General features: G+C 38.4%; 1 protein-coding gene across 12 annotated transcripts; it reads left to right on the top strand.

Annotated features, from left to right (window-relative positions):
• The first annotated feature begins 90 nt into the window (after positions 1-90).
• On the top strand, positions 91-26,434 carry LOC111247802 (spondin-1-like). Of its 12 annotated transcripts, XR_015324511.1 has the most exons (26): positions 2,698-4,004; positions 4,115-4,548; positions 8,452-8,588; positions 8,948-9,066; positions 11,090-11,223; positions 11,673-11,869; positions 12,117-12,268; positions 12,704-12,822; positions 13,014-13,152; positions 15,247-15,380; positions 15,602-15,684; positions 18,262-18,341; positions 18,670-18,740; positions 19,030-19,141; positions 19,272-19,340; positions 19,718-19,803; positions 19,884-19,987; positions 20,367-20,443; positions 23,075-23,192; positions 23,557-23,687; positions 24,360-24,412; positions 24,610-24,701; positions 25,044-25,089; positions 25,574-25,667; positions 25,999-26,073; positions 26,276-26,434. XR_015324511.1 is itself a non-coding variant. In XM_086984633.1 (25 exons), exons 2-25 carry the CDS (start codon positions 4,382-4,384, stop codon positions 26,280-26,282), a joined length of 2,550 nt encoding a protein of 849 aa, XP_086840759.1. In that variant the 5' UTR covers positions 91-171; positions 4,115-4,381; the 3' UTR covers positions 26,283-26,434. The 12 variants fall into 12 exon arrangements, 11 of the variants coding, with proteins under 11 accessions (XP_086840759.1, XP_086840758.1, XP_086840757.1 ...); XM_086984633.1 differs by lacking the exons at positions 2,698-4,004; positions 25,044-25,089 and adding an exon at positions 91-171; XM_086984632.1 differs by lacking the exons at positions 2,698-4,004; positions 25,044-25,089 and adding an exon at positions 208-608.
• The last annotated feature ends 369 nt before the right edge of the window (positions 26,435-26,803 follow it).

A 26,803-nucleotide genomic window follows, 5' to 3' on the forward strand; every position in this document is an offset into this window, starting at 1 on the left:
CTTAGAAGCTGCCTAAATGAATATAGTAAACTATGAACCGCACATGACACTTTAATAAGGTTATTTTCTAACACCACAACCTAAGTAAGAACCCGCTACATCTTCATAAAAGGGTACTGCGCAGATATTTTTAAGCAGAATCAGTCGTCTTTCTCTACCATTGACAACTATGTGCGTAAATCGTAAGAGCTTGTAGAACAGCAATATTTTCCTATTTCATAAGAATTAAAGGCAACCAGGAATATATAATCTAAAAAAATTTTGTTCTGAACAATTCGAGGCATCCAGGTTGAAGTCAATAGATAATTATCTCACGTGTATACAAAAAAACGAGTGTAATTGTGCAACTGTTTCGATGCGAAGGAACGTCAAACGAGTTCTTAGTATGGTGCTAACTGTGTTACCAGCGAAACATATTGATAAAGAAAAAGCTTAAGGAGCACAGGTCTTCAAATATTGCGTATAAGAGCCAATAGTTTGGCTCTAACCTCTACTGTGTCTATGCGGAAACGCACTTCCACGGTCGTGATCAATACTCCAATGCTACTTTATACTATGGATTTATTTCTGGCATTTTATTCACATCTGCGATGCACGTCGGCGTGCAGGTAATCTTCAAACAGCCTTGTCAGCAATGAGTCTGATCTACGAGTCACAGTTATTATTAACAGTACGATTTGAGATTATCACAGATGTACGCCATTTCAGCAATTTCGTTGGCGACTATAGAACTGTTGTCCAAATTCTAATGATCTCCTATTTATGTTAGATAATTTAACCAGTATTTAGATTTTTTGGTAAATATGGAGAGCTCGACGTATAACAAATGACTAGGTGGCCGCGAGCAAGCCTCAAATGTGCCGAGCCAAGTAGAAGTGTCAGTGTATTTTGTACATATATACACACTGTTTAGATTTTTCTCGTCGTATGAAACAGTTAATTTTAAGTCCTGTGAAACATATATTTACTTTATCCATTTTACTTAAACTCATACATAATCATACTGTAAAAATCAGGAGTATAAAATATAGACGTCGACTCGTTCTAATCAGAAGGTTTATTGGATTTCTTTTCGACGATTTTCTTTTTATAATCTTAACACTGAAGATGAGACGAATTGTTTTTTAAGGCACGGAGCATGCACATGTTAAGACAATGGAGCATCATTTGGTTTTAAACATTTTCGATTTGGTGCACGCTGTCTGCTCAGTTGTGATCCAGAAAGAGAAATGATTGAATAGCACCAATGCTAAACGGTACCGTTAACTCATTTTAAGAAATTGCTAGTCTTTAAACAGATTTAAATGTATCACAGAGTAGCGTGCCAGGTTAATAGTTTTTCTATGAGAGCTTTAATAACAAAACAATATACAAACAAATTAACTGTTCAGAAGTTAGTGCACGCATAGAGCTCACAAACTGATATTTTAAGGTGTCAAGTTCAAGCCGAACTTCTATGATTCGGCGCCAAGTGTCACTTAACGACACATCATGGCGCGCAACCCAAATGTATCAGTGCTCAATAGCTACAAGTTATTGGCAAGTGGTGTTTAAGTATGGAAAGCTTGAACCTCCCATTACCACAATCGTATCTGCTGATGCATCTTTAATGATTTGCGGACTGTGGGACTGTGGTATTGACTTATAGCAATAACGCCGGCTTACGAACTCGTCGTGCCATAATGCCTGTCTGCCATATGGCCAACTCATCTTTTCTACGGTATCCGATCATCAGCAGGAATCTGTGCCGTATATAAAACGTGGTTTTTTGGGCTGGCCAAACGTCCCAGCATTCTGTGTGTATTTATCGAGCGATGGGTTCGTCAACGATGAACCGGATGCTCTACTTGGTCACTCGAGTCAGCGGATAGGTATTGGTCAGAGCGATAAAAACGATCCGCCAACATTGCCAATCATACTGCTTCTACAACTGCTACGACTGGTGAGCGCTACCTGAACGCACCGCCCGCTAACAATAACTAGCACTGTCAGCGAATGTTGAGCGCTGGCGACGGCCGACAGCCTGATCACGTCTGGCTTCTCTGTTGACGCCGGTCAATGGAAAGGGTAAATACGATACGAAGGCTGCATTGGGTGTCCAAAATAGTATTGTACGAGCGACGCAACTGCTGTTCCCTCTGGAGTTCGCCATCCTCGGCGGTTTGTTATCTCTTCTCTGTAGATCTCGTGCGGCGCCCTCACCTTAAGCATTTTGATTCTTTTTCTTTGAGGTGCTGTTCTATCGCCTACTGTACGATGCCCCGCTGTGTAATCGCCTGTTGAGTTTTCGAGCGACGATCGTCAGTCACTGCCTCGACGTAGTTCAGCTCCCCACGTTTTGCCTTCTACTCTTTCCAGCAGCCTTTGCTGTGAAGGAGCACAAGAAACCAGCTGCCACGCCGAGTACCTGACCGCCTGGTGCAGCCTCTGCGGCGATGGAAACGACAGGGAAAGCCGCCGCTTCCGTGCGCCACGATATGGAAAAAACAGCAGCTGCGAGTAACGCAACGAATACGTGCAGCTCCTGCCTGCCTTCGGTGTAGCTTTTTCTACTTTTTAGGGACTGTAGATTGCCTACTCGCCCCATTTCCACAACACACGACAGCGGGAGGAACGCGTTCTCAACGAAACGGAACATGTACGTCCTGCAAAATTACCCGTGTTTTGCATTTTACTCTATACACTACTGTTAGTTCATTCTTAAAATGCGCATCGAACTATCTCGTCGACGGCTCCCCCCACTTCGCGAAGCATGGATACATTCCTGTCAGTAACAGCAGAGTGGAAATTGCAGTTGATGTCGTAGTCATACTACGACACGGTTGATTAATTGGCTTGATTAGCAGCGAACGGCCACGGATGATAGGCGCAGAGCTGTACCACGCGGAGATTATCTTACAGCTTCTCGGTCGTACGGCTACCATCATAAGCGTGTATGAGAGAATAGCCACCGAATAAGTATTGCTAAGTCTTGGCAAAGAGCGGCTTCACGCTCCGCTAAGATGACTGTTGTCGTCTCCGTTTAAAGGACACCTAGAATACACTCGTATTTGAGTCGCGTAATGTTACCCTCTTCGCGGCGAGTTATGAAAAAAAACCCACCACAAAAATGCGTCGTTTAGTTTAAGCGGACGACAGGTGACGCTTTATATGCCTTGAGTCCGCACGAACACTAGAAAGGTAGTTTTTAGCCGGCCACTATTGGCAGCAAAAGGTGTGGTGGACCTTTTTGACCTTTAAAGACGGTCAAGGCCCCTTGTCGTTATCATATGACGTCATAGCGTCGACAGCGTGCAGAACCAATATTTAGTGCGCGCATTCAAGGAGCGCTTTCAACTGAAAATGTCCATCTTGTTCCGCGGGTCCTTTCGCATAATCAATACTCCGTTTCTGCGTTAGGGGTTACAAGGATTGTACTTTCATAAAAAGCTCCCACATCTGCATATATTGGCAACCAGGAGATTGTTTTAGGAACAAAACAAATCTGCTATCATACAACAGGGTACAGTGTAATTGGATGATTTTGTAGTAGAATTCTAGAATAGTGACGATTGAAATGGTAGAAGAATAGCTGTGGTGCGGACGACAACGACAACGACGACGATAACGACAACGACGACGATGACGACGACGACGATGACGACGACGACGATGACGATGACGACGACGACGATGACGACGACGACGACGACGACAACAACATCAACAACAACAACAACAACGACAACAACAACAACAACAACAAGCTAATGAACATACATAACCTGATTGTGTTTGGCTTCAACAGAGAATAATATTACCATTCCCCAGTACTGTAAAGTGATGCTCTTCTTCTTTCTAGTCGGTTTCGGTACGCCCAACTCTGCTACTTCTGTATGAATAGCCTTTTTGCTCATTTGAAGCGATGTAGTGCACTGTACCCTGTTTAGGTGAATGTGAGTGTTTGTTTATCGCAGTGTTTCTTTGGACGTTTGTCCCATTCTACCCAGAGGAATAGTCATTAGGCAAGTGGCACAGCCTTCATCACAATTAATATATTATACTAAATTCTCGATTTGCGATGTCTATCAATTGGCGTAGTCATTTTACCGGTGTAGCTTTTTGTTTCAAACAGGGGATCGTCCTGACGAGCTGAGGCAGTTGAAGCACTGATACCCAATGCGCCACAGTCAACGAACGGTGTGACTTACCAATACTTCAGCTTGGCATTTCTGGCATGAATTTGTTGCGTGTTTCAAAAAAGAACTTGTTCTATTACAAATGTGATCTTATGTTAATAAACAACAGTGTTTCTCCCAGGAATACGTACATGCAATTATGCTCAAACGGAGATAGCTTTACTGCCAATTGAAGTAAAGCCTCGCATATTGGTGTGATCAAGATGGTGTGTATTAGTCGTGTAACACTTCTCCTGGAAGTGTTCTCGGGAGTGCGTAGAAAGCTTCCAGTGCACGAGCTTATTTTTCTCGTGCTTATGGCACTGTGTTTCATCGACAAAGCCGCTGCCCAACTTCTACAGCTTCACATCACCGATTTACCTTCGAGAACGTAAGTTACCACGCACGTTATAAGAGCTATATTCTAGTAAAGGTCTATTGTGAAAAGTCGAAAAAACTCATCCATTTTAGGCTGAACGGCCTGTTAGGCTTCCTTTTTCTAACTTTTTCAGACTTTTCCGTACCTGGGTTTCCGAGACTTTTTGTTGTAATACATCCTATAAAATGTCACTCTTCCATGCTCAAATAATCCAGCTATCTTTTTTCTTTCTGTAAAAAGCAGAAGTGCCTAACAGTTGCGTAAGCATGCGTATCTAACTTAAGTACAAAATAAATTCGTTATAGTTTTTTTCATGAAAAAAATTACAATAAGTTAAAAAAAATCGATATTTTTCATTAATTTCTATGTATGAACTATTTACGCATTGATTACGCTGATCTGTTACAAAGCTTAGCAGTGACATTTAAGGTATAACTGGCTGATGGATTAATCCGAGCCCACTTAAAATAGAAGGACCGCACGAGGAACCAGTCAGTGGGTCTTTACATGTCACCCGAGGTCTCAACGAGACAATTCACAAGACGTGTATCCGACAGCTGTTCAGTCGAAGAAGACCCTAGATTTTCCGGTGACTATTACGCTTATTGCGTGATAGTGTATATTATAGGTTCAACGAGGCAGCCACATGTAGATATCTCCTAGCCTATTTAGATTCGACTCAATAATTAACCGTCATTACAACTTAATATTTGCAGTACACACAATATATCACTGTGTTCTGCAAGTATAAATGATTATTAAGGAACGATTTTCTATGAAGAAACAGGTATTTACGAACTGAACTATTTTTGAAGAGGCGAAATAGAGCCGGAAACAATCAATGATCAAGCCTTCGTCACGCACAAATGTCGATTGTGGTTTGACAAACATTCACGAAATGTCATGTCATGACCATCAAAGTCATCATCGGCATCATGAAGCCGACTACCATTTGTGTACACACAACATAATTCAGCATTAGCGCAAATTTTTGATGTAAACCAATAAAAAAGGTGGTACCAGTGTTTTCAATGCTAAAAGAAAGTGAGGTGCGATTTATCCTCGATGCTTGTCGTGACTTTCACTGTGGTCTGCAAAGCTTAGTTTTCAAGTGTGGCTCCAGAGCCACATTTATTACTCATTGTGTTAGAAGCAATGTTACATTTATTCAAATAATTTTATGTACTTGCGTTCGGTAAGGTTTGAAAGCCTCGATTCGTCCGTCGAATTGTGTTGTTAAACCGTCATCAGAGTTTCGTCGCAGACACACGCAGAAAAAGTAGTATAAGGCACTTTTTATCTCCTGAAACGTATAGTTTAAATCATAGCGAGTCATTTTTCAGCAAAGATGTTATATATAACATGACTAAGTAACCTCGATGTGCTGTCCAGTTTGACAATGTGATCTTCATGAATTATACGTGTTGTATGAGAAATATAACGAAATTTCGTAGTCTCAAAACTTAACTCCTAAATATTTCATAATGTCTTAAATGTTTAATAATTAAATATTTATTGGTGATACCCAATGTAAGGCTGAGTTAAAAATTAATTTTGGTTTATATCTTACGCTCATTATAATACCATGTTTTCTACTAGAGTTGGATTAGCAAAAAGACGATATCTATACTCTGTGGTTTGTTTCTTTGATGATGTCTTCTAGACTAGATGTTGTTGAAATAAAAACGCTTACTTACTGAAATTTTACAAAATCACTCAATTATTAAAATACTGGGGAGCAATGTAACTGTTAGTTAGATTTTTTAAATCAATTTTTGACATCTCAAAATATTCGTAGAGCATTTTGTTTCTGGTTTTTTTTTATATATATGGTATTTATATGCTCTAGTACTCCCGTATAGTATCCTAGTGTCTATAACAATGTGTTTGCGCTAGTTGAATTCTGCATACGCCTCCGGATCAAAAACACAGACGTGTCTGTCTGATGATATCATTGCACTGACCTGCTAAAAAAACAGCTATCTGTATATAAACTTCTGAATTGAGAATATGCAATAAAAGTTTTTTATCACAAAAAAACGTTACATCAACCTTTTCTATTCGAACTTCAAAAATTTTCGAAACTCTGGGTCTAACTACGCTCTGTTTTTCTGCGTACTTTGAGAGAAATATTTAGCGAAGTTTTTATAATTATAAATTTTTATAAGCTCGACAATGCTAACTTTTCGACCAAATATCCTATCCAATATATATATATATATATATATATATATGTGTGTATGTGTGTGTGGATATATATATATATATATATATATATATATATATAAAGGTACGCTGTTATACGGGATGGGGCAATTTTGCACCTTGTACGATAAATTCAAATCCACTTTGATTTTAGGAAATTAATATAGTAACCTAAAACGAATTATCAATTCTCGCAACAAAAATTCTCACATCCATAAAGCGAAAACTGAAAAAGATTTTTAAGTAGTCAGAGAATTGGATATGGTAATTGCCATATATGATATATAATACTGTTAATGACGATATTGGATTTTATTCGTTTGAGCTTACGAACAGACACCACGAGTTGCTTAGAGTCTCTGTGTAAAAAATATATTAAAAAAATATTATATATATAAGTTATACATATTGTAAGCCGAATGCGTGACGTACAGTTTGTTATACATCATACCGAAGGAGAACTTCTGAAGTAAATATTATATTGAATTTAAAATATAGTACTACTAACTTTTCCATTTCGCCCTTGATTCTACACCGATTTTAGATTGACCTTTAGCATGAAAACAGGTGGCCGAAATTTTACTCTACAAACTAATTACTATCTGTACCCTTATTCCGACAAATTTCAAAAAAAGGTCTGTTAATCCATATAATAAGAAGTTTTAACCGCGTTGTAAACGTCGCCCATGACATAACCTCGACAGAGTTAATGTCAGCCAACGAAGCAGGTGACTGATCTCTACAACAGATCGTGCTCTTTTTAAAAATGAATAATAATTGTATTAATGACCTAAAATGTTATACGACCCACATTTTCGCGTCTAAATGGACAATAAAAGAACCAACAGAAAGAGAATATCATCTGCGTAGCTGAGGCCATTATGTTGCCGTTAATTTGTCCCATTAAACATTTCCAGAGAAGACAGCTGTAACGGCCAATTTATAGAAGAGTATCACAACTGGAACGTGCAATATACGGAGTGCTCCAGAAAGATTCATCTATAGGAAGCTAATTAGGATTTAACACTGCCGAAAATCATTACCGTTTTTCTTATTTAGCTCGCTAAAAATACATTAAAAGAATAGTTGCGTATTTTTTGACTGAAAGATTCTATATATTTTTGGTTAAGAAGTTTAGTCAAGATTTTACAATATTGTATGCATATCTACGGTTTAAAAAATAAACATATATTAAGAGCTTATTTTTGCTGCCAGTATTTCACAGGCTTGCGTACTGCACATTATGGAATAGCTTGACAATAATTTGACGTAGTAAACAAATATAGATGTTGCTTGAGCTGCAATCTTATTTTCTAATTGTGTGTCGATTGTTTCTATATTGTGCGCTTAATCTTGCCCAAGTACAAGTCTACTCCTGCTTCCAGCATTATAAATCGGCAGTACATACCAAGCAACATAGTATTAAGGACTTAAAATCTAATCAACGTATAGGTTGATTGTTGCGTATTGCACGATCCAAGAGCTCTTTTATTTTTCTGCAGAATCGATTGTTGTCACTCAATTAAAGAAAATATTCACTGGCAGTCGCCTTATAAGATACGCATCCGAGTATAGGTATTAGTATAGTACTATTCGGGATGAAAGCAAGTGTATACAGGAAAACGAAGACACGTTAGAGTAGAATAAGTGCTCCTCTTTATTTCAAAAAAGGTAGTAGCGCGTCTAACGCGAAGCGGATTGATATTACAGTGCGCGTTACGCTCCTACAGCAATATGCTCCCGGAAGCCCCAGGGAGTGTCTTCAAGCAAACTAGATGGTACCAACGGATTCTTTATTGAGATCGAGAATTTTCCCCAGAAGTATGTGCCAGGCCAAACCTACGAAGGTATGACTGAAGCACTTCACGAATTTTAAAATTTTTAAGTTTCTTTTTTTCTGTAAGATATTAACATTTTTATATACGGCGCCCTAAGCAATGCTCAGAATACACAAAAACCACGTATCATTCTTGGAACTTGTCGCGTTCCCACATTCAATTTCGCCCCCCTATTCCATTCATTCTAATTCAAGCCTCTATCACAGATGGTCTGCCTCTACCTTTCGACTTGGTAATCTATAGTATAGAAACTAATTGTACTACTATACGCCTTTATAACTGTAATGAGCATATGCACGGCTTCCAAGGATACGAAACAGTATATTTTTTGTGATGACTTTAAGTAAGATCGTTTCCTGTTATTTTAGTGTCCATCCTAGGAAGACCATTACCGGGTGCGTCGGCCCATCAAAAATTCGTCGACTTTACATTAACGGTTGAATCCTCGGATTATAATCGTTTAAATCCAGACGTCGGAGTATTCAAGGTGCGTAGCCGTAAGAAAACAATCGGCTATTTACCGGTGAAACAGTGAATTAATGTTTGAGTAATTTTTTCGGGAGTTGATTGATATAATTGTTTTAGATCCAATACTTTAATGAAAGTGACGATATTATTGCCCTTGGCAAGACAGGCTAAATCGAAGTTAATTTGCCCAAGCATCTGTACGGTGCCTACTGGAAACAGATTTCGTATTACAGATTCAGTTAGCGTTCGTTTGCTACTTACTTGATTATTTCATGTCGTTCAATTACCTGGAATAGATAGGCAACTCTATTTTTTATATTTTAGTATATGCTACTTGCAAAGGACCCCGCCTGTTTCAACAAAGCTCTCCTTTGCCAGCGACACGTTGACCGTTGAAGAAACATATGTTTTACGTAATCACCATGTTCTGGTTTTTTCAAAACAAGGTAACTTTTTCTGCTATAGATTTAGTGTTCGCGTGTTTTTTCTTCCTGGCCGACCTTCAGGGCTACGAAGCTTACATTACAATAATTATTGTAAAAAAAAGCCTACGTGAAGTTCTTGTTTACTGTGTTTAAACGCCACTATTAAATAACAGCTCAAAAATATAAATGTACTTTTCTGATGGAAGGAGCTGGCATTATCCACTTGTATGAGCAGCTGTTTCTGTTTTGTTTCACTAATAGATTTACCCATAGTCTAAAACATTGGTGCTACAAAACTAAAACCGACGTCTTTAGTGAACTTTAACGAAACTTTAATGGACACTCATTAAATGTAAAAGAATTGAATTATCTCAAATCGAGAAATTCTGTGGCCAACCAGCTTAATCTAGCGTAGAATATTCTTGGACACTTACGCCATCACTTAGACTTGTGGTAAGACAAAGCGTTAGATTGACACCGTCGCAAAGAGACTAGCTGTGTTACGAAGTCGGTGCGTGAGATATTTAGACCCAATGGTAGATGAAACCGACGAGACAAGCAGCCCATTGGGGGTAAACACGGACCACAAATCTACCCATTTCATTTCACGTACACCGACATCATTGATTACTCCTGTATATATGTTAGCGTAGCATATTATGCTATGAAACCTTTTAAGTTTCAAGTTGGTAGGGATCTAATCTACTTCAAGAAAGTACTTGAATTAGACTAATTTTAAACGGCAAAGGAAGTGCTCACAATAGCTGCCTACAGTAATGTGTTGTTCACTGAGATTACATAGTATTTAAATATACGTGTATAGCATTTGAAGGTGACACTGTTTTAGTAAAACTTCATTTTACCTCAGCCCTGTCACGTATGATATTAGGAAACCCATCCTTTGGACTTCCTCTAGCTTTTCGGGTTTTCAAATGTGGAAAGACCAAACTAATAGCCTTTCAGTCCAGGTTCGATTGTGTGAGCAGCCAAAACATTTTAAAAGTGCTCCTCTGATAATCTTGATAATTAGCACCTAACTGCAATAACAGATGCCCAGGGAATTCTTTGTCCATCCATAAATAAAGCTGTAATTTGAGAAAAGTGGACCGTCTTCATTGACTTTAATGGAATCTCTTACTTTCCATGAAGTAAATATATAGCATATCACCAGAAGGGATTTATTTTAACGGAGTAAACTCGAAGCAGATAAATGCCAACGTGGTTAGCCATGACACGATCATCTTAAAAAAGGACGTGCTAATCTGCCGTCAAGAATTCCGGAAATACAACAAAGACAACTCAGAGCAAAAAAAATGTAGAAAACATCCATTCAAATCCATCTTTTACTATGAATATATACAATAATGAATTTGTCATAAGTAGGTAATGCCTAAGAGTGCTTATTCCTATTAGGTATGTAGTTTGCAATGGTATAGATAAGCTTCACAGCTTGTATCAATAAGGACCTGCAACAAACTCAAATTGCCTAGCAAAACAATTTAGCACAATGTGCCTACAAAGTTCGATGCAACAACAAACCTTCCAATAAAACTATAACTGTGTGAATAAAAAGTCGCTCGTAGCAGGTACTGACGAGAATTCAATGTCATCCTTCAGCTTTCAAGCGACCAGCTGACAAGGTTCTCCGAAGATTGTCCGTATTCAGTAACCGCAACGTCGACTGTTCAGAAGTCACGTGCCTCCGTCCGCTGGACAGCTCCGCCATCTGGATCGGGCTGCGTCGTCTTCAAGTGAGTCCGTCCACTACCTATGTAAAGAAACATGTCTGTAGTATTTTTTTTTATTACACCCGTCTATGTTACATCTTGAAGCAACTATAGGTTAATTATACGACAAAGGTTGTCAAAAGGTTGGTCTGAGATTATGGCTCGAATTTTTCCAATATTTTTCGCATTATTAAAAAATTATCAGTTTACGAATTCTTGAAAAAAAGTTCCATTCAGTCGATTATCATTTAACTTGCCTCCAAACAGAATAATACTCCACTTGCTTGTTTTGTATAGACGACCTTTTATACGGATACTTAGTTTTCGTAGTAGTAATAATGTTAATAGAACTACAACTTATTGGGACATTGCGTCACCTATGCACCGAAAGCTATTAGTAACACATGGTTCTATCGCAGAATAGAGAAAGCCGTAAAAAAAAATGGCAATTTAAATCGAACTGGATCACTTAGGGCTTCGGTAGTTGAAGAAGGCGAACGTTGGTATGCGGATGATGGAGAGCTCACCCGAGAGCTCTGTCAGGATTTCGAAAACACCGACGATCAAGGTGAAACACTGGAACAATGCTGTGCCTGCGAAGAAGCAAAATACGAGGTTGCCTTCGAGGGTCTTTGGTCGCGATACACACATCCTAAATCTTACCCTGAAAGTAAGTTTGCGGAGTAATCTATGAACGCCAATTCATTCATAAATTTTCGATTCGAAAAACCTCCATTGACACCCTTATTCACAAATTTTACGGAGTCGGATTAGGCAAGAGTTACTTGCTGCCGAATATATATGAGTTTACACAAAAACTAAATTACATTAGTAGGAGTCTCAAGTTCATCTTTAAGGACAGATGTTGATTTCGAGTTTTATTGCATAAATTCATTTGATGTTCAATTGATTTTCAGATGAATGGGATGTGCGCTTTTCGAATATTACGGGAGCATCACATGCTGCCTCGTATCGTATCTGGGAGTACGGAGGCTTTGCGACCGAGGGCGTTCGACATCTTGCGGAAACGGGACTTACAAAAGCACTAGAGACCGAGCTTAAGCTTCAGGCAAGTAATAAAATGCCAACCTAAATTCACCAAATACAAAAACAAAGCCAAGTGGATAATCTACTGAGTTCTCAACGAGCCGCTGATTCCGGTTAAGAAAGTTGTCTAGTTTTTAAAGAGACGAATACTTTGATTTAAGTAGAATGTATTAGATTGTCTAATATTTGTTGGAAATTTCTACCTGTGGAAGCTCTTTAAATTGATGTCTTATAGAACAGATACAATCCGGCTGCGCACCTGATGATCTAAGTTTGTGCCGCTGTTTAGATAACGATATAGTTCTAAAGAACTTCAAGTAGACAGCTAACTTGTTCGAAACACAATTCATATAAAAGACCTAAATAATAATGAAAAAGAGCGCACCTGTATTGGTAGTGACAAAAAGATTACAAACTACCAGCAACAGTTAGTATCATAGTTAGTATTTCCTTACAGTCTGGAAACATTCGTACGGTAATCAAGGCACAAGGATTAAGATACCCGAATCTCAAGAAGAAGACCTTTGCGGTGTTTCGGGTGGACCGGAAGAATCACGTGGTCTCATTGCTCTCAAGGTATGCATTTAGCTTAAATAGCATGAAATGAACCATAGCTTGGGCAATTGTACCATTGAAAATAGAGCTTTCGCAAACAATTTACATTGAGATTTTTCTTTTCAAGGTGCGCCACTATCATGGGTAAACGCTCCTTAACACCGTGGAACTTAGTTCCAAATATTACTGTGATTGATTTATTTCATTTTCAGAATGAACCCTTCGCCCGATTGGATGGTTGGGGTTTCCTCACTTGAACTTTGCCTAGCCAACTGCACATGGGTTGCTGAAAAAATCATCAATCTTTACCCGTGGGATGCTGGCACTCGCGAAGGGCATACTTACTACCCGGTAGATAGCAATTATTACCAGACGTGTTATTGAGTTTAATAAGAGTTATTCATTTTTTTGTCAGGCAGATGACAAAAATTAGTAAACCTCAAATTTTCATATAAACATTTTCCTAAATAGTCTAAGAGGGAGGAAAAAATGTGTTTTTGAGATGTGTAAGTTAACAGCTTTCTAAGCGAAATCATACATAGTCTTTAATAACAGGATGATTTAAGCACTTAGTACCGTCCATGCGTAGTTTAACATAGATCCAAATTCATAGAACATTACGTGTACTTCATCGAATTTATCTCCGAAAGCGTGAGGCGTCCGCTGAAACGAAAAGTGGGCGGTAAGTCCTAATGTCGCACTAGACCCTCGATGAACAATAGTACCCTATCGAGGAAGCAAACTAACTGATTTGGTGCCGTGCGGTGGGGTTCGATAACAAACTTGAGATAGGCATGTACCTTTGAGCCAATTTAATTGCTTTAAATTAGCGAGAAATGTGTTTTGCCATATGATCTCTCTTTACTTTTGGGGTTAATTTGAGGTAGAATTTATAGGCCAAAGAGCGATGGAAATGAAGCGAAGATGGACATTTTTTCGTGCTGATGTCGTTATTGTTGCCTTCTTCTATATCTCTTTGTAACGTGTGACGGGAAATGTCCACAGTTGAATAAAAGTAGGAAAAATTGTTTAAATACGCGATTAGCATTGCCAGTGTTTAGTGTTTGAACGTTCCTGCAATGCTGGTGCCGTTTCTGATCTGTTTGGATACAATATTATATTATCTCTATTCGTGAAAAGGGGCCAAAACGAGCTTTTGAACTATCGACCTGTCCCGCGGTGTTCTGTTTTCTACAACGCTCCAGCTTAAAAAATATGGTTGCTTACAACCATGGATTTGCGGAGTATGGGTTCACTTCGAACCTGTTTGCTTTTCTTAACTCAATTGCTTTGTATGTTACAAAACTGCGTCACGCATCAGGATAATTGCGATTTTTTTACATAATATTTTAATTAAAAGAAGGCTTTCAACAGAATCGACCGTAAGCCATTATGAGATAAAATCTAATTTTTAAGTATATATGACAAGGGGGATCAACTGGTGTCGATCATGCTCTCTTCAATGCTTATATCCTGCTAAATATGCTCAGTGTTTCATTCCCTGCTCCATCTGAGGTTCCTCAGGCAAAGTGTTTCATGCAACGTGCTGTATGCGACGTTCGGTTAGACATAATGCGTAACCTGCCTTTCGACATTACTTATTTAGAATGTGCCAACTTCATGAAGCCGACTACTGAAAAATTGCTAGTTCTATGCATGTTTTTATATGCACGTTTGTCTTTGTGGCCGCCAAAAAGCATGTACATACAATTGAGAATGTTCTTTTGATTTTCCATGTCTTTTACGATTAACATACTCTATCGAGCGTAACTGTATTCAACTCAGTTCAGACACACTTCTCATTATAGAGCAAAACCTACGATTCCTTCTTTAACTAAAGCGTGTTTAATATCTTATCTGTTTTAAAGAGCCGTCTTTGTACACACCGAATATATAAATGAAGAACTATAAAGATGGTATATACTAATTAATTTTTCTTTTGATAATTCTAGACATCGAATGATTTGTTCTAGTGCGTTACCTTTTACCTAGATGATGCTGTTCTGTCCTTATATTTCCTGATGTTAAGAGAAGTGCTTACTTACGTCTGTCTATATTTATACTTATGTTCTTTTGATTTTTTCGATCTGGTGCCAGTAAAAAATTCAAAAGGTAAACAAAAATCAGAAAGTATCTATTTTAAATCTTTAAGTGTTTTAAGCAGTATACTATTTCTGTCCACTGGTACAAATTTGCACAGAGAGTGATGTATGAAACTCGAATGGAATAATAGCTAGTATCTTCATCTGTAAAGTGAATTATTAGATACTCGAATTTACGACAGATGTTTATTGCCTGTTTTGGCACTCATTATTAAGTGTTCCTGCACAACCCAAGGATCCGAGAGATAACAGCTGCTTACGTTTCCTAAGCTTTGTTTCCTAGGAACCGTATACGCATCTAACATAAGTACATTTTTTTGCTTACAAATATGAACGGCCGCAGGAAACAGTGGAACAATCAGAACCTCCTCAGCGTATACGTAAAATCACCTCATCATATCCACCGGACCCAGAAGCACCATTTTACGATGAAACCGGTACACCCATGAAGCCAGTTGCTAGGTTGACCATTTCAAGGTACACACAACAACCAACCTAACTACATTATCATTAATAGTATTTTATGATCTGAATTACCAAACGTGATTCTTCTTCCTAACTATATGTAAAGACCACTAGTGCTATATTTGTTACGTTGAATAATAGAACTAGAACAAAATTCCAGAAGTGCTTTTTTCACTACCCAATATTAATGAAGGTATATTACGTGTTTATATAAATCTGTGTAACGCTTACAGGCAGCGTTTGTACGAGAAGGTTTGCGGCGCTGATGAGGAACGAATGGCGGGAACAGTGGATCAACCAATCGATGATATGAGAGGTACGACAAAAAGCTTGTCTTCCATGTCCCGTTCAGATCGTTTCGAACACAACTTAATACCAAAGCTAGTCCTTATGGTCATGGATCAGTTTATTCGAAGGATCACATTGAATAGCGGCAGAATTCTCATGTTGTTTACTGACTGTCTCGCACCAACAAGAAACGGTGATCGAACAGTAAGAAGTTTCGCACATATTTTACCTCTAACGAAAAGCAAACTGGAGTTTTCATCATTCAGTTCGATCTTTTTAACATCCCTGCGGGGTGCTGCTTGCCTTCGTAAAGTATTCACGTGAAAAACTTGTCTTTTTGTCGCGTTACCGTAAAACGCTCTATCGACGGACTACGTAAATCAGATTAGAAGTCGGTTCAGTTACATTAGACTGAATGTTTTTAAGTAAATGTTATGTCGTTTTAGGTAGAAGTATTATTTTTATTACATTATAGGCATAATTAATAATGCACCGTCAAAAAGAAACTGAAAAGTCACCCCATACCAATCTAAGTACTAAACCATATCGAAATTTGGCCCGATTTATTGTGCAAATGACTCTATTATATCTAACCAGGTCAGCAGCGGAAATTCACGTTGGATTCTATCCATTTAAAAAACGATCTTTGTAATCCCGAATTGTTCAATCACAAGCGTCGTGACACTTCTTTCAATAGACAACGTTCATCTTGACGCCGGGTGAACTGCTCCCATTGAACAGACATGAATCGCCAATGCCTTGAGTGGTCGCTATCATTCAAAATTTGCTGCTTGAGGAACACGGCCCGCAAGATTACCGTTGAAGAATCACACAGATGTCAAGACTTTGTCAAGGAGTCGAGTTAATTAGGCCCATACAGTTTTATGTGGAGCAATCTTGATCTCATAATTTTTGCCGATTCGATAAAATTCAATTAAGATATTCGACTGTTATTGCAATTATTGAAAGAGCTGTACCTTTTCCAGATTGAAGTAAAAATCAAAATGCAAGATTCGCGACAAATTTTTGTAAAAATGGAGTACTCTTGCGCCACGGGGCCGAATCAGAGCGGTCGGCTCTTGTCTTAAACTACTTGAACAACCTCGATAGATTTCTTGGCTCAAGAAGAGCGCTCCGAGATGCGCGCCAAGACCAATCTCTCCTTATAATAGCTTATTGTTACGGTCTCTGTTACACACTCTGTACGGCCGAAATTAAGGCTCTCGTCGCCTGCCCTAGGCCGTTCATGATTTGGATTATGATTTGCTCTACATAAGGTACGCGAAACGAGCGAGCTAACTTTTCCGCTTCTCATTTCAAGAGCACACAGAAATTCGACGAGAAGGCCCACGTCAGCCAATAAAAAGGTAACCGGTTACCCTTGGCGGAAGCGTTTTATTTTTAAATTTTATGGCACATAAGGCATTGGCGAAATAGGGTTTCGTTCGAGTACCGCCCATGGGTAATTTCGAAACGGTTCCTGAGCGTAGGCGAAACCATGGATACGCCGAAGTGCGCGTCGATAGACGGGATGGCGTGTGACTCTCTGTATGGTTTGTTATAATTTTCAGCGATCTTGAGATTAGCCGCTGCTCTTGTTCCCGTGGGAAGATCTGCGATGTCTTACGTTTGTGGAATGCGATGCCGTTGTTTTAGCGATAAAGAACGCTGTATCATTGCAAAGCAGTTATGGATAAATTTCGTCTGGTTGCTCAGAGCATGCATCAATAATACGCTCTAGTGGTCCCCAATGTAATAATATACGGAGTCAATTTTTTACCACTTATCGTCGGACCGAAAGTCAACGCCGCAGCGCGCAATATCATGCGACTTCTAATGCGATACAAATAGCAAGCTTCTCCTTTGAACGTTGCGAAGGAGACACGCAAATGTTGAGTCGTTCCTGAGAACTTTGGGAGGTGCTGCTACGTCCTTGAAAATATGTCCATTTGTTGGAATATCGCTATATTTTGACTGATAGCAACGTACAACTGGCAAGTCGCATACTAGCCGTACTAAGCCGAACCCGGTAGTATCATCTGTAATAACAAAAATGAAATGACTATCTCTGACCTTTACAGGGTATAGATGTTGAACCGCAGACTGTTCATAGGTATTACATTATTAGTTATTGTATGATTATCAGCATTAGTGATACGCATCAAATGCTTGCAACTCGTCCAAGTGCACGATTTCGACATTAATAATCGCCTCAAGGCTTTTACCCTTCTTCAACCGTACAGATAAAATCCAATTAAATCAAAATTCAAGTTGATACTTATTAAATTAAAAAAAAAAGAATTTAAAAAAATACCCAAAATTAGTTAAACGATTCCATGATGATTGGTATTGAAAGAAACCAATACCACATATCGTAGCAAATACCTGTTGTTATTAAAAGTCACTTGATAGTAACATGAAAAAGACAAACAACCGGCGATACCGCTATCTCCTTCTGTCCATCATAATGCTGAATGTTATTTGGACTCAAGTCCTGATTGGAAACAGTATCTGTTATGCTATAATTCGTCTGTCCCAAAGAAGAGTGCCCACTTAAAAGTCATTCTTAGTTACCTATCATGTGTCTGTCGGGCGTTGCTTTCAGATGAATGTGCATCACACGAATGGACAGCATTTGGGCCGTGCAATCAAAATTGCGTGCGGGTTCGATCACGGGCCTATCAAGTAGGAGTAGCCCGTTTCTAGCGTGTCTACGTCTATTTCTATATTATATGCCGCGGTAGCTGGGTCATTTAAAAGACAGTACGCGGGAAATTCAAGAAGTCCTTAGTCCTAGCCTGTTATGCGCATATATATGTCTTCTGTCAAAAACATAAATTTGGGCTAGACTGTCAAGTCCTTTAAGAGAGAAGAAATTGACTTTTAGAAACGAATAAACATATAACCTCTTTGTAGATGTAGAAGGGGTGCGTAAACATAGTTTTTCAGTTACTGAAGTCTACTTATACAAACAAAATTCAGTTACTTTTTTGTTCTTTTATTTGAACTTAAGTTCCTCGAAAAAGCTCAAGCAGCACAGTGTCGAAGCACCCTCGTTCATACAATACCCTGTGAAGAATGTGGGTGAGTGTTGGTATTTCATTGCCCTTACCTATTTGCGCTCGTAGTCAAATAATTTTGCTGGCAATTTCAATAAAATGAATTCTATATAAACAGAAAACATCGCTACTGTACGCGGTCGTCTAAAAACTATCCAAAAATTAAAGAATCGATTTTATTTAGTGCAAACACTATATCAGGTGCTATTTTTGCCAGTGATATATTTACTCAAAAATTGAGCATATTGGCTCTGGAAAATTTTTGTTCTGTGTACATATAAGTTCAATCTTCTTACCTTCAAATGTTCCTTCAGGACCTTTAATTGTGAAACAACACCCTGGTCTTCGTGGGAAGATTGCCCCGTTACTTGCGGTCGTGGCTGGAGAACTAGACACAGAAGATTCAAAAATAAAATGGCCAACAAGGTAGATTACAGATATTGACTTAGATGGACTGCAACGCAGGGACTAGTGAGAATGATGTTTCACTAGGTCAAGAGTAATCACTGAACATAAAGCCACGCAAATAAGGCACCGTTGATATTTACCGTTTCAGGTTTGCTCTCAAGAGTTAATGCAGAAAATTCCATGCGAAGGAACATTACCGGAGTGCACTGATGATGTGGTAAGGCCATTGGGTTCATTCTTCTTAGATGACAGCTTCCTTCGACACAAGCGTTTCGTACAACCAGTTTACTTCAATAGTGACGCTTTGATCTATACAACGCGAATATGTCTATGCAATAAGTTGCTTGGGTAGTATGAGTTCAAAGCTAAACTGGACTATTTAAGTGAGCTCAAGGTTGAATATATAGTTGTGGATGGATAGTTAACTTTCGAAAGAAAAACACACAGTTAGAATGTGTATGTTTATTAAAAGCGAAAGTAACGCACTTGGCAAACACATCGTTATTTTGTGCTTTGATGGAGTCACGCGGGAGGCTTTATTCAAAAATGGCAAAAAAAAAAAACTTTTCGTAAGGATGCGATCTGATTTTGCAGATACCTTCAGAATGTGCCGTTACTGAGTGGACCGAATGGTCTCCGTGCACGGAAAGTTGTGGGGAAGGCATCACCCAACGCACAAGGTACTATAACAACTTGATAATTGTACTTGTTTTGGAAATTGAGAACAATGATCGCATAACGAATGAGCATTTTGCCATAGGTTATATCGTGACGAGCGGATTGCCACCCTGAATCAATGCGGCGTGGAACTTTTACAAGAAAAAGCTTGCTTCGGTGACGAGTGTGGCAGTCTCGAACCATACGGTGAGTACTACAATTATTGTCGACTTCAAATGATCAGGACGCAAGAGGAACGAACAACTGTTCTGTACTAGCTGTGTCAGTAACGAATGCTTCTGAATGCCGCATTTTGCTAGTAGAACACTCGTATCAATTTTGTGCTGTAATAGGCTTCGGCAAAATGATATATTTAATCGTTTTGCTAAATAGAAACGTTGAACAGCATAAAAAAGAGAGGGGGTATCTTTAAGAGCACGTCAGACCAGGAGAATCTATCTAATGTGGCAGGTTATTATCGAATAGTTACTCGTCTTTTTATAGATAGTAATAAGGTAAATAGAAATTTGAATCTATACTACTATTAAATGAATAACCCAAAGCTATCCCCGTCCACGTTCCTCAGAGAGATGTCGACTTCCAAAGGACGAAGGTCGTGCCTGTCGTGGTCAGTTCCAAAGATACTATTATAACCCTGATCAGGTAAGCCAATGACGAGTATATATTCTTTACAATACAATTATGAATTCAAGTCTGCATGTTGATTATGATTCGAACTTATCATTTCAATATAATCACTGCTACCAGCTGCAGACAGCTCTTTACTGCACGTAAGAGTTAAGAATTGTGGCATTTTACTAGGCCAGATGCAATCGATTTTTCGTATAGGAAAGCACGAGTGATCTTAAAATTAAGGAAAATGTTACCGATGTAATGCGTAACACTGACGTCCCTGTAGCAGTTATAGGAACAACTAGGCATTACTAAGCAATCCTTTGCAAGCAAAGTTTGCTTAGCCCAAAAGAGAATAAAAAATTTTCCGTATTTTCACCTTGAAATTGGTTTTAATTGTTCACAATCTGACTTGTTTGAGAAGAAGGTGCGTTCGCAACTCGATGGTGTACTTTGGCCGTTAAGGGAAACACATGCAGGTGATGCCTGGACCTTTAAAATCCTACCATCTAGATGCTGCAGTGCATCTCTCTAATAGCGGTGGAATGTACAACGAGCTGCTTGAAATTACATGGAGCAATGCAGATTGATAATGTTATCTGGCATATAGCCCTGATAAGAATCAACTGGGAACAATTGTTGGCATACACCGACACTATCGCTCCAATCTGTCATGACGCAGCACTGCCGAATGTTAATAGGTACCGCTCCTTACAGAGGGTAAAGGTGATCGCTGAGCAAGTTTCTCGTTCCATAGCAACATCTCGCAGTAACTACTAGTCAAAAAGATAAACTCATAAAATCGTAGAGAAAACTTACACTTTCCAAAAAAACACTTATTCAGGCAAGAGCTATTGTACACTCCAATAACTATCTACGGCTTTTGAATACGCGGCATCGAAGCTAAAAAAAATCACGAGAATCGTGCTCCATTTAACAAGCAGCTGATCTCACGCCAGTCAATGGTAAAATCCAGGAAAAGCCGGTTTTTTGTGTCTGAATTTTGTGAAAATTTCGACCAAACAGGAGTACATCTCACCACGTCAAGATTTTTAATTATATATATACACAATTATAAATATCTTTAAAAACTATCGCTTATGTTATATTTAGATTAGTCGAGTGTACGAGCCTGTATGTGCTCGTATATATATACAACAAGTATAATGTAAACTAATAATACTCAGATTTCAGCCAGAATTCAGAAGTGTTTTATGTCATACAGAGATATTAAATTATTATCTTTTATAACATTGTATAGTTCTGGTTAAATGGTACGACAAGTAATGTCTGTGTTGAATCCTTTATGAGAATACGTAGTATTGTGGAATGCCGAAATAGCTCGACACCACAGGGACTGCCCGGTTATCTCTCCAATAGCGGTCACAAGCCCTCAATCGCTTCAAACAACTGTCTTCAAACAAAACAGCTGCCGCATTTCGCGTACATTTAATATATTTTATGTACAACAATTGGCATCGTCAGGCCTTTCCGCTTTCGTATTGGTTATGTCAGAGCGCATGTCCATTAGCCATCTAAGCAATACCTAAAAATGGGAAAAGTTTAAGATCATTTATTTCGAAGATCTTAACACATCAACATTATATATATGCACAGAAGAGGACGATTCAAAGTATTTTCGCCGAAAATAATTTTCGGCTTATTTGGTGAAAGGTTTTTAATAGCAGGGTCGACTGTTCATTTTCTAGACGACATATGTAATTATTGAAGTTCTGGAAGGTAAAATTTTTCGCAATGAATTTTTCATGTTGTTCATTAGAGTTCACCAAAAAATGATGAATGCAGCTGGCTTTAAGCTGCCCATGCTTATATATAAAAGCTGATGAACGTGCGACCTTGCAATTTCAAATCTTTGTCTTTCAGATGCTTTCAACACCTTGTCAAGTTGTCAGAAGACATGAGACTTGTTTTATCAACTCATAAGTGCGGTACCCTTTATCGATGCAGTTTAAATTTTTATCTGTTAAAAGGAAAATGGTTGGTTAGCTCTAAGGTCGCTAAGTGTCTAGACATCCCGTTCTTAGTGCTTGTTACATTTAGTGAGCAAAGAAAACCCGTGGTGCACAAATGTTACCCCTGTATGCAGTTGGCATAAGTAGTCTAAGATCTTTATTTGCCTACATGAAACTGTGTGAAGCTCATGTTGTGGTCCTGCTTCTTTATGCATTCGTAGTCCTAGAACCACTTAGGCCCGGGAATCTGAAGAAAAGAGATTTATTTTTATAACTGAGCACAAATCTTATGTTGATCACTCAAGTTTCAGCTAGCCTCTGTAAGTGGTAGACCTGAGCGCCGATTTTAAACAGCTATGAAGAATCATAAAAAAAACAAAGGCTTTTCTGTACAAACAATCGAAAATAATTTGTACTTTGCCCTAAAGCTGTTTTGAATTGTGAAAAGATTAATTAATGTTGTGAAATAACATATAATATGACATTTGCGCATGAACGTAAGCCCTTCTACAAAATAGAATACAATCTACATGGTAATAATACTAATGATAGCAGTGAGCTCGTGCTCTTTATTCTTTAATAATTCGTCGCCTTCGTGCGTAACTTCTTTTGATGTCCTATCATTAAACAAAAATAATTACAGAGATACACTTATAGGCTGTTTTTCTATCAACATTGTGGTTTTCAGCGAAAATGTGTACATTTTGTGTACACTGGCTGCCATGGCAATGCTAACAATTTCAAAACTTACGAAGAATGTCGGGATGAGTGCGAGATACCTCTAACCGGAGACTCCGGCGACTATGGTGAGTAGTTTCGGGATTTCTCACTACTTCAAATGCGTTTCAATCACAGTATAAATACTATCGCCTATACAGAAAACCGCACCTGCCTGATGCGATACGCTAAACCAGAACAAGCAATTATCATATCTTTATTATAGGCCGCAACGTATCGCTCAATACGGCGGGTACGTTAATTCTAATATAATGACTAACTTTATAACAACTCCAAAGTGGATCCTAGATAACCGCGTATGGCGTTCAGAACGTTTTTATATTTTCTATGTGGTTCTATAAAACTAAACCGCAGTCATGTTAATAACATAAAAAGCCATGATGGCAAAAATGAAGCTCAGGTAAATTGAGTGGACAAATTTCATCGGCGAAGAAACGTCGATAGTTTCAGGCGGCCCCACGTTTCCAGGTGAGAGCGACCCCATACAGAAAGATTCATCCCATAGTGGTCCTGGAGGACACCGAACTGGTGGAGCAGGATCTATTGATTGCGTTGTTAGCAAGGTAATCATTTAGTTCATTTAAATTTAAAAAGTTTATTTCATCATTCATCTTATAGCTGCATCCGATACTGAGCTACGGGTGCACTAATAAATTTACTGCAGGCAGCTGCTGATTTTTCAGTGGATCATCACACAAAAATTCATTTATCAATCAAGAGTTTATGTATCCGTATGCTACACGGTCTTAACAACGCCATGGACAACTACGATAATACTGCTGCATAGCACAAACTGCGCAGTAACCACGTGTCTCCTATCACAGGAGGTTAATTAGGAAACATAAAAGTCCATTGACCATTCTGTCCATACGTGATTATAAATATCGCCAATTCAGTTTTTTTTTTTATACACGACATGGACTGCTTTTTATGTAATCCTGTTTCTTACCTTATCATGTTATATATATATATATATATATATATAATAGGACCATAAAATCTTTACCTCTCTATACCCAGCTATGCGTACAATTACATAAGTACTTCGTACTAAAATGACTTTGACCGCAAAACGAGCTCATTTTGCGGAATTAAGATAAAATATTGAAAAATGTGTCTCTAATATAGGTATGTATATATACATATTTTGCTTGTTTGATATATAAGAATTATATTGAAAAGAAAAAGTATATAACAGCTTAGAAGAATGAATTAAGCAATTATAATAATTTCAGTGGACACCGTGGAGCCAGTGTTCACAGACCTGTGGAACTAGTCGCAAAGAACGGTAACAGCATTTTAATAATTCTAAATTATTTATTTTCACTAATGTATTTTACCTTAGCTTTAATAGTTCCTACAGTCCTGAAAGAACTTGAAATCATATTAGAAGTACTTCGCCTCGCCTTACTCATATTCTTAGTTTAATATTCTATTTCGTGATAATAATAATTATCTCTTCTTTATTGAATCCTGAAATTTCAGTTACCGACGAATAATCACGCCAGCCCAAAACGGTGGAAGACCGTGTCCTGAGAAACTGATACAACGTCGACGATGCGACACGCCACCTTGTCGTAAGTACCACTGCATCCTATAAACTTTGCTGGTTTGTGGCCTACGGCACAAGAAAGATAGATAAAAAAAAAATGTTGTACGACTTTAGCAGAAAGAATATTAGGGGAGAACGGTAAAGTAACCGACCGGTGATGAGAATTCGTCGTATTCAGCTGTGTTTTCACATCAGCATAAACATCTAGATGCCATCATTAGGCAACACAGTTGGATAGAAAAAAAAAGAAAGGTCAGATTAAACCAATTGTGCAATTGCAATATAAATATTTTCGGTTTAGTTACTTTAAATAGTAAGTAAATCGGCAAATCATGTATTTATTGCAATATCATTCGAATCTCCCAAGGATTGAACTCTCTATTCAACACAGCTCAGCCTTCATTTTTACTTGGGTGAGTTGTTACAAGCACAGACGGTGACATTGAAGTAAGTTTTACTTTTAGAATTATTTAGGAATAAGACACCAAATGATTTTAATGAGATCTGTCTGATCAAGATGAAGTTGTCTCGTACTCAAATGAGTAGCGGTTCGTGTTTTGGTCTTTATTTACTACTAAAGCATTATTTTGACTAATCAATTAACGTCTTATAGCTACCGAAATATCAAAAAACGTTTAACTCCTCTCGCCACCTAAAGTAGTATTAATTTGAATGATATTAAGAATCATTCCGGCCGTGAACTACGTACGCCGTTATATCGTACTGAGGATTCTGAGCAAATTTTGCTTTCCTGCGTAATATATTTTTGTTTGCAAAAAACTCAACATATGTTCCCTTTTTATTATATAGTATTTGAATAACGTAATGCCTCCACATGCGTATGCTTATGGAGACTTGTTAATAGCAAAGTATGTACTTGTGTAACTTATTCAACAGCAATAGATTGCCAATTGAGCCAGTGGACTCGCTGGGGCCCATGTTCAAAAACCTGCGGTAGCGGTTTTCGCGAACGCACTCGTTCTATTAAGAGGTTAGTGCACTCCGATTGTGTCGATATTGCTTAATTTAAGAATAAGATTTTTTCGCGGCTTCTCCAATTGCAAATCCTATTCTATGTATATTTTGCACCCTCAGTTCAAATGAAGTTCCATTCGAATATCCCGCTACCATCAAGGATGCCAAGTAGATCTGCTGTATACAGTGGTTTTGGACTCGTCATTCGATTGATTTTAGCGTGCATCTCAGTTATCATGTGACTGTAGCTTGGTACAATAACTGCCCAGAGTCTCAAGCGAAAATTATAGTAACGTCCATTTGCATTTACTTCACTCTACCCGTGTCACGGATTATCATCACATCAGAAATCCGCGCCATGGAGGTGCTCAATGCGCTCCCACTTATGAAAGGACATACTGCGAGGGACTTTCACCCTGCAGGTAAGAACTTCCTAATGATCATAAAAAACACGTCCACAACAAAACATTCGTGCAATGATATAACCATGGATATTCATGAAATGCTCGAATCTAAAAATTGCCGTAACGAAGATGCTGTATAGTTTATTCCCTAATCTTTTCTAACATATATAAAGAGCAGATTATTAATATGGTTATTACTCTTTTTCTATTAACATTGCAGACATTAATAAATGTAATGATCATGGTGATGATGTAACGCGGCAGTGTTGAGGCTTTGGTGTAAAACATTTATCACCACTTTTCTGTATACCTACGATTTTGAAAACTATGTTGATAATAATATTAATAATGATATTTTAATAAAAAAAACGCATCTCAAGTAAGTGTTCTTCCTAAGTCTAAACTGCCTACATGCCTTCGTTTCACAAGCCTAGAGAATAATGATGAATCACAAACGGACTAGAAAATGCGCAGTCGTGTAACTCCGACTCCCCTCAGAACGTGAGTGCACGTTTGGATTCTAACAATGGTAATTAATGGACTATAACAACAAAGCGAGGCCGTCAATGGTTTCCGGATTATCTGTTCAGAGGCGAACCGCACATACATTGATTAGATGTGCATTCTGATCGTAGATGAGGAAATATATAAATTAATTTTGCTGTTCAGTACTTTGTAACTTTCTTAGTATGTACTTCAACCCGAAAGACTCGATAGTGACACAAGCTCCGTTCACTTGTTCGGTTTG

The sequence above is a fragment of the Varroa destructor genome, unplaced genomic scaffold (genome assembly GCF_002443255.2).
Source record: "Varroa destructor unplaced genomic scaffold, Vdes_3.0 BEIS01000003.1, whole genome shotgun sequence".
Classification (NCBI taxonomy): Eukaryota; Metazoa; Arthropoda; class Arachnida; order Mesostigmata; family Varroidae; genus Varroa; species Varroa destructor.

Excerpts from the sequence above, each read along its gene's own strand:
- LOC111247802 (XM_086984633.1), top strand. The coding sequence starts at position 4,382 with ATGGTGTGTATTAGTCGTGTAACACTTCTCCTGGAAGTGTTCTCGGGA. Across the intron at positions 15,685-18,261 it reads ACCAATCGATGATATGAGAG|ATGAATGTGCATCACACGAA; the intron begins GTACGACAAAAA and ends CGTTGCTTTCAG. Across the intron at positions 20,444-23,074 it reads ACTATTATAACCCTGATCAG|CGAAAATGTGTACATTTTGT; the intron begins GTAAGCCAATGA and ends TGTGGTTTTCAG.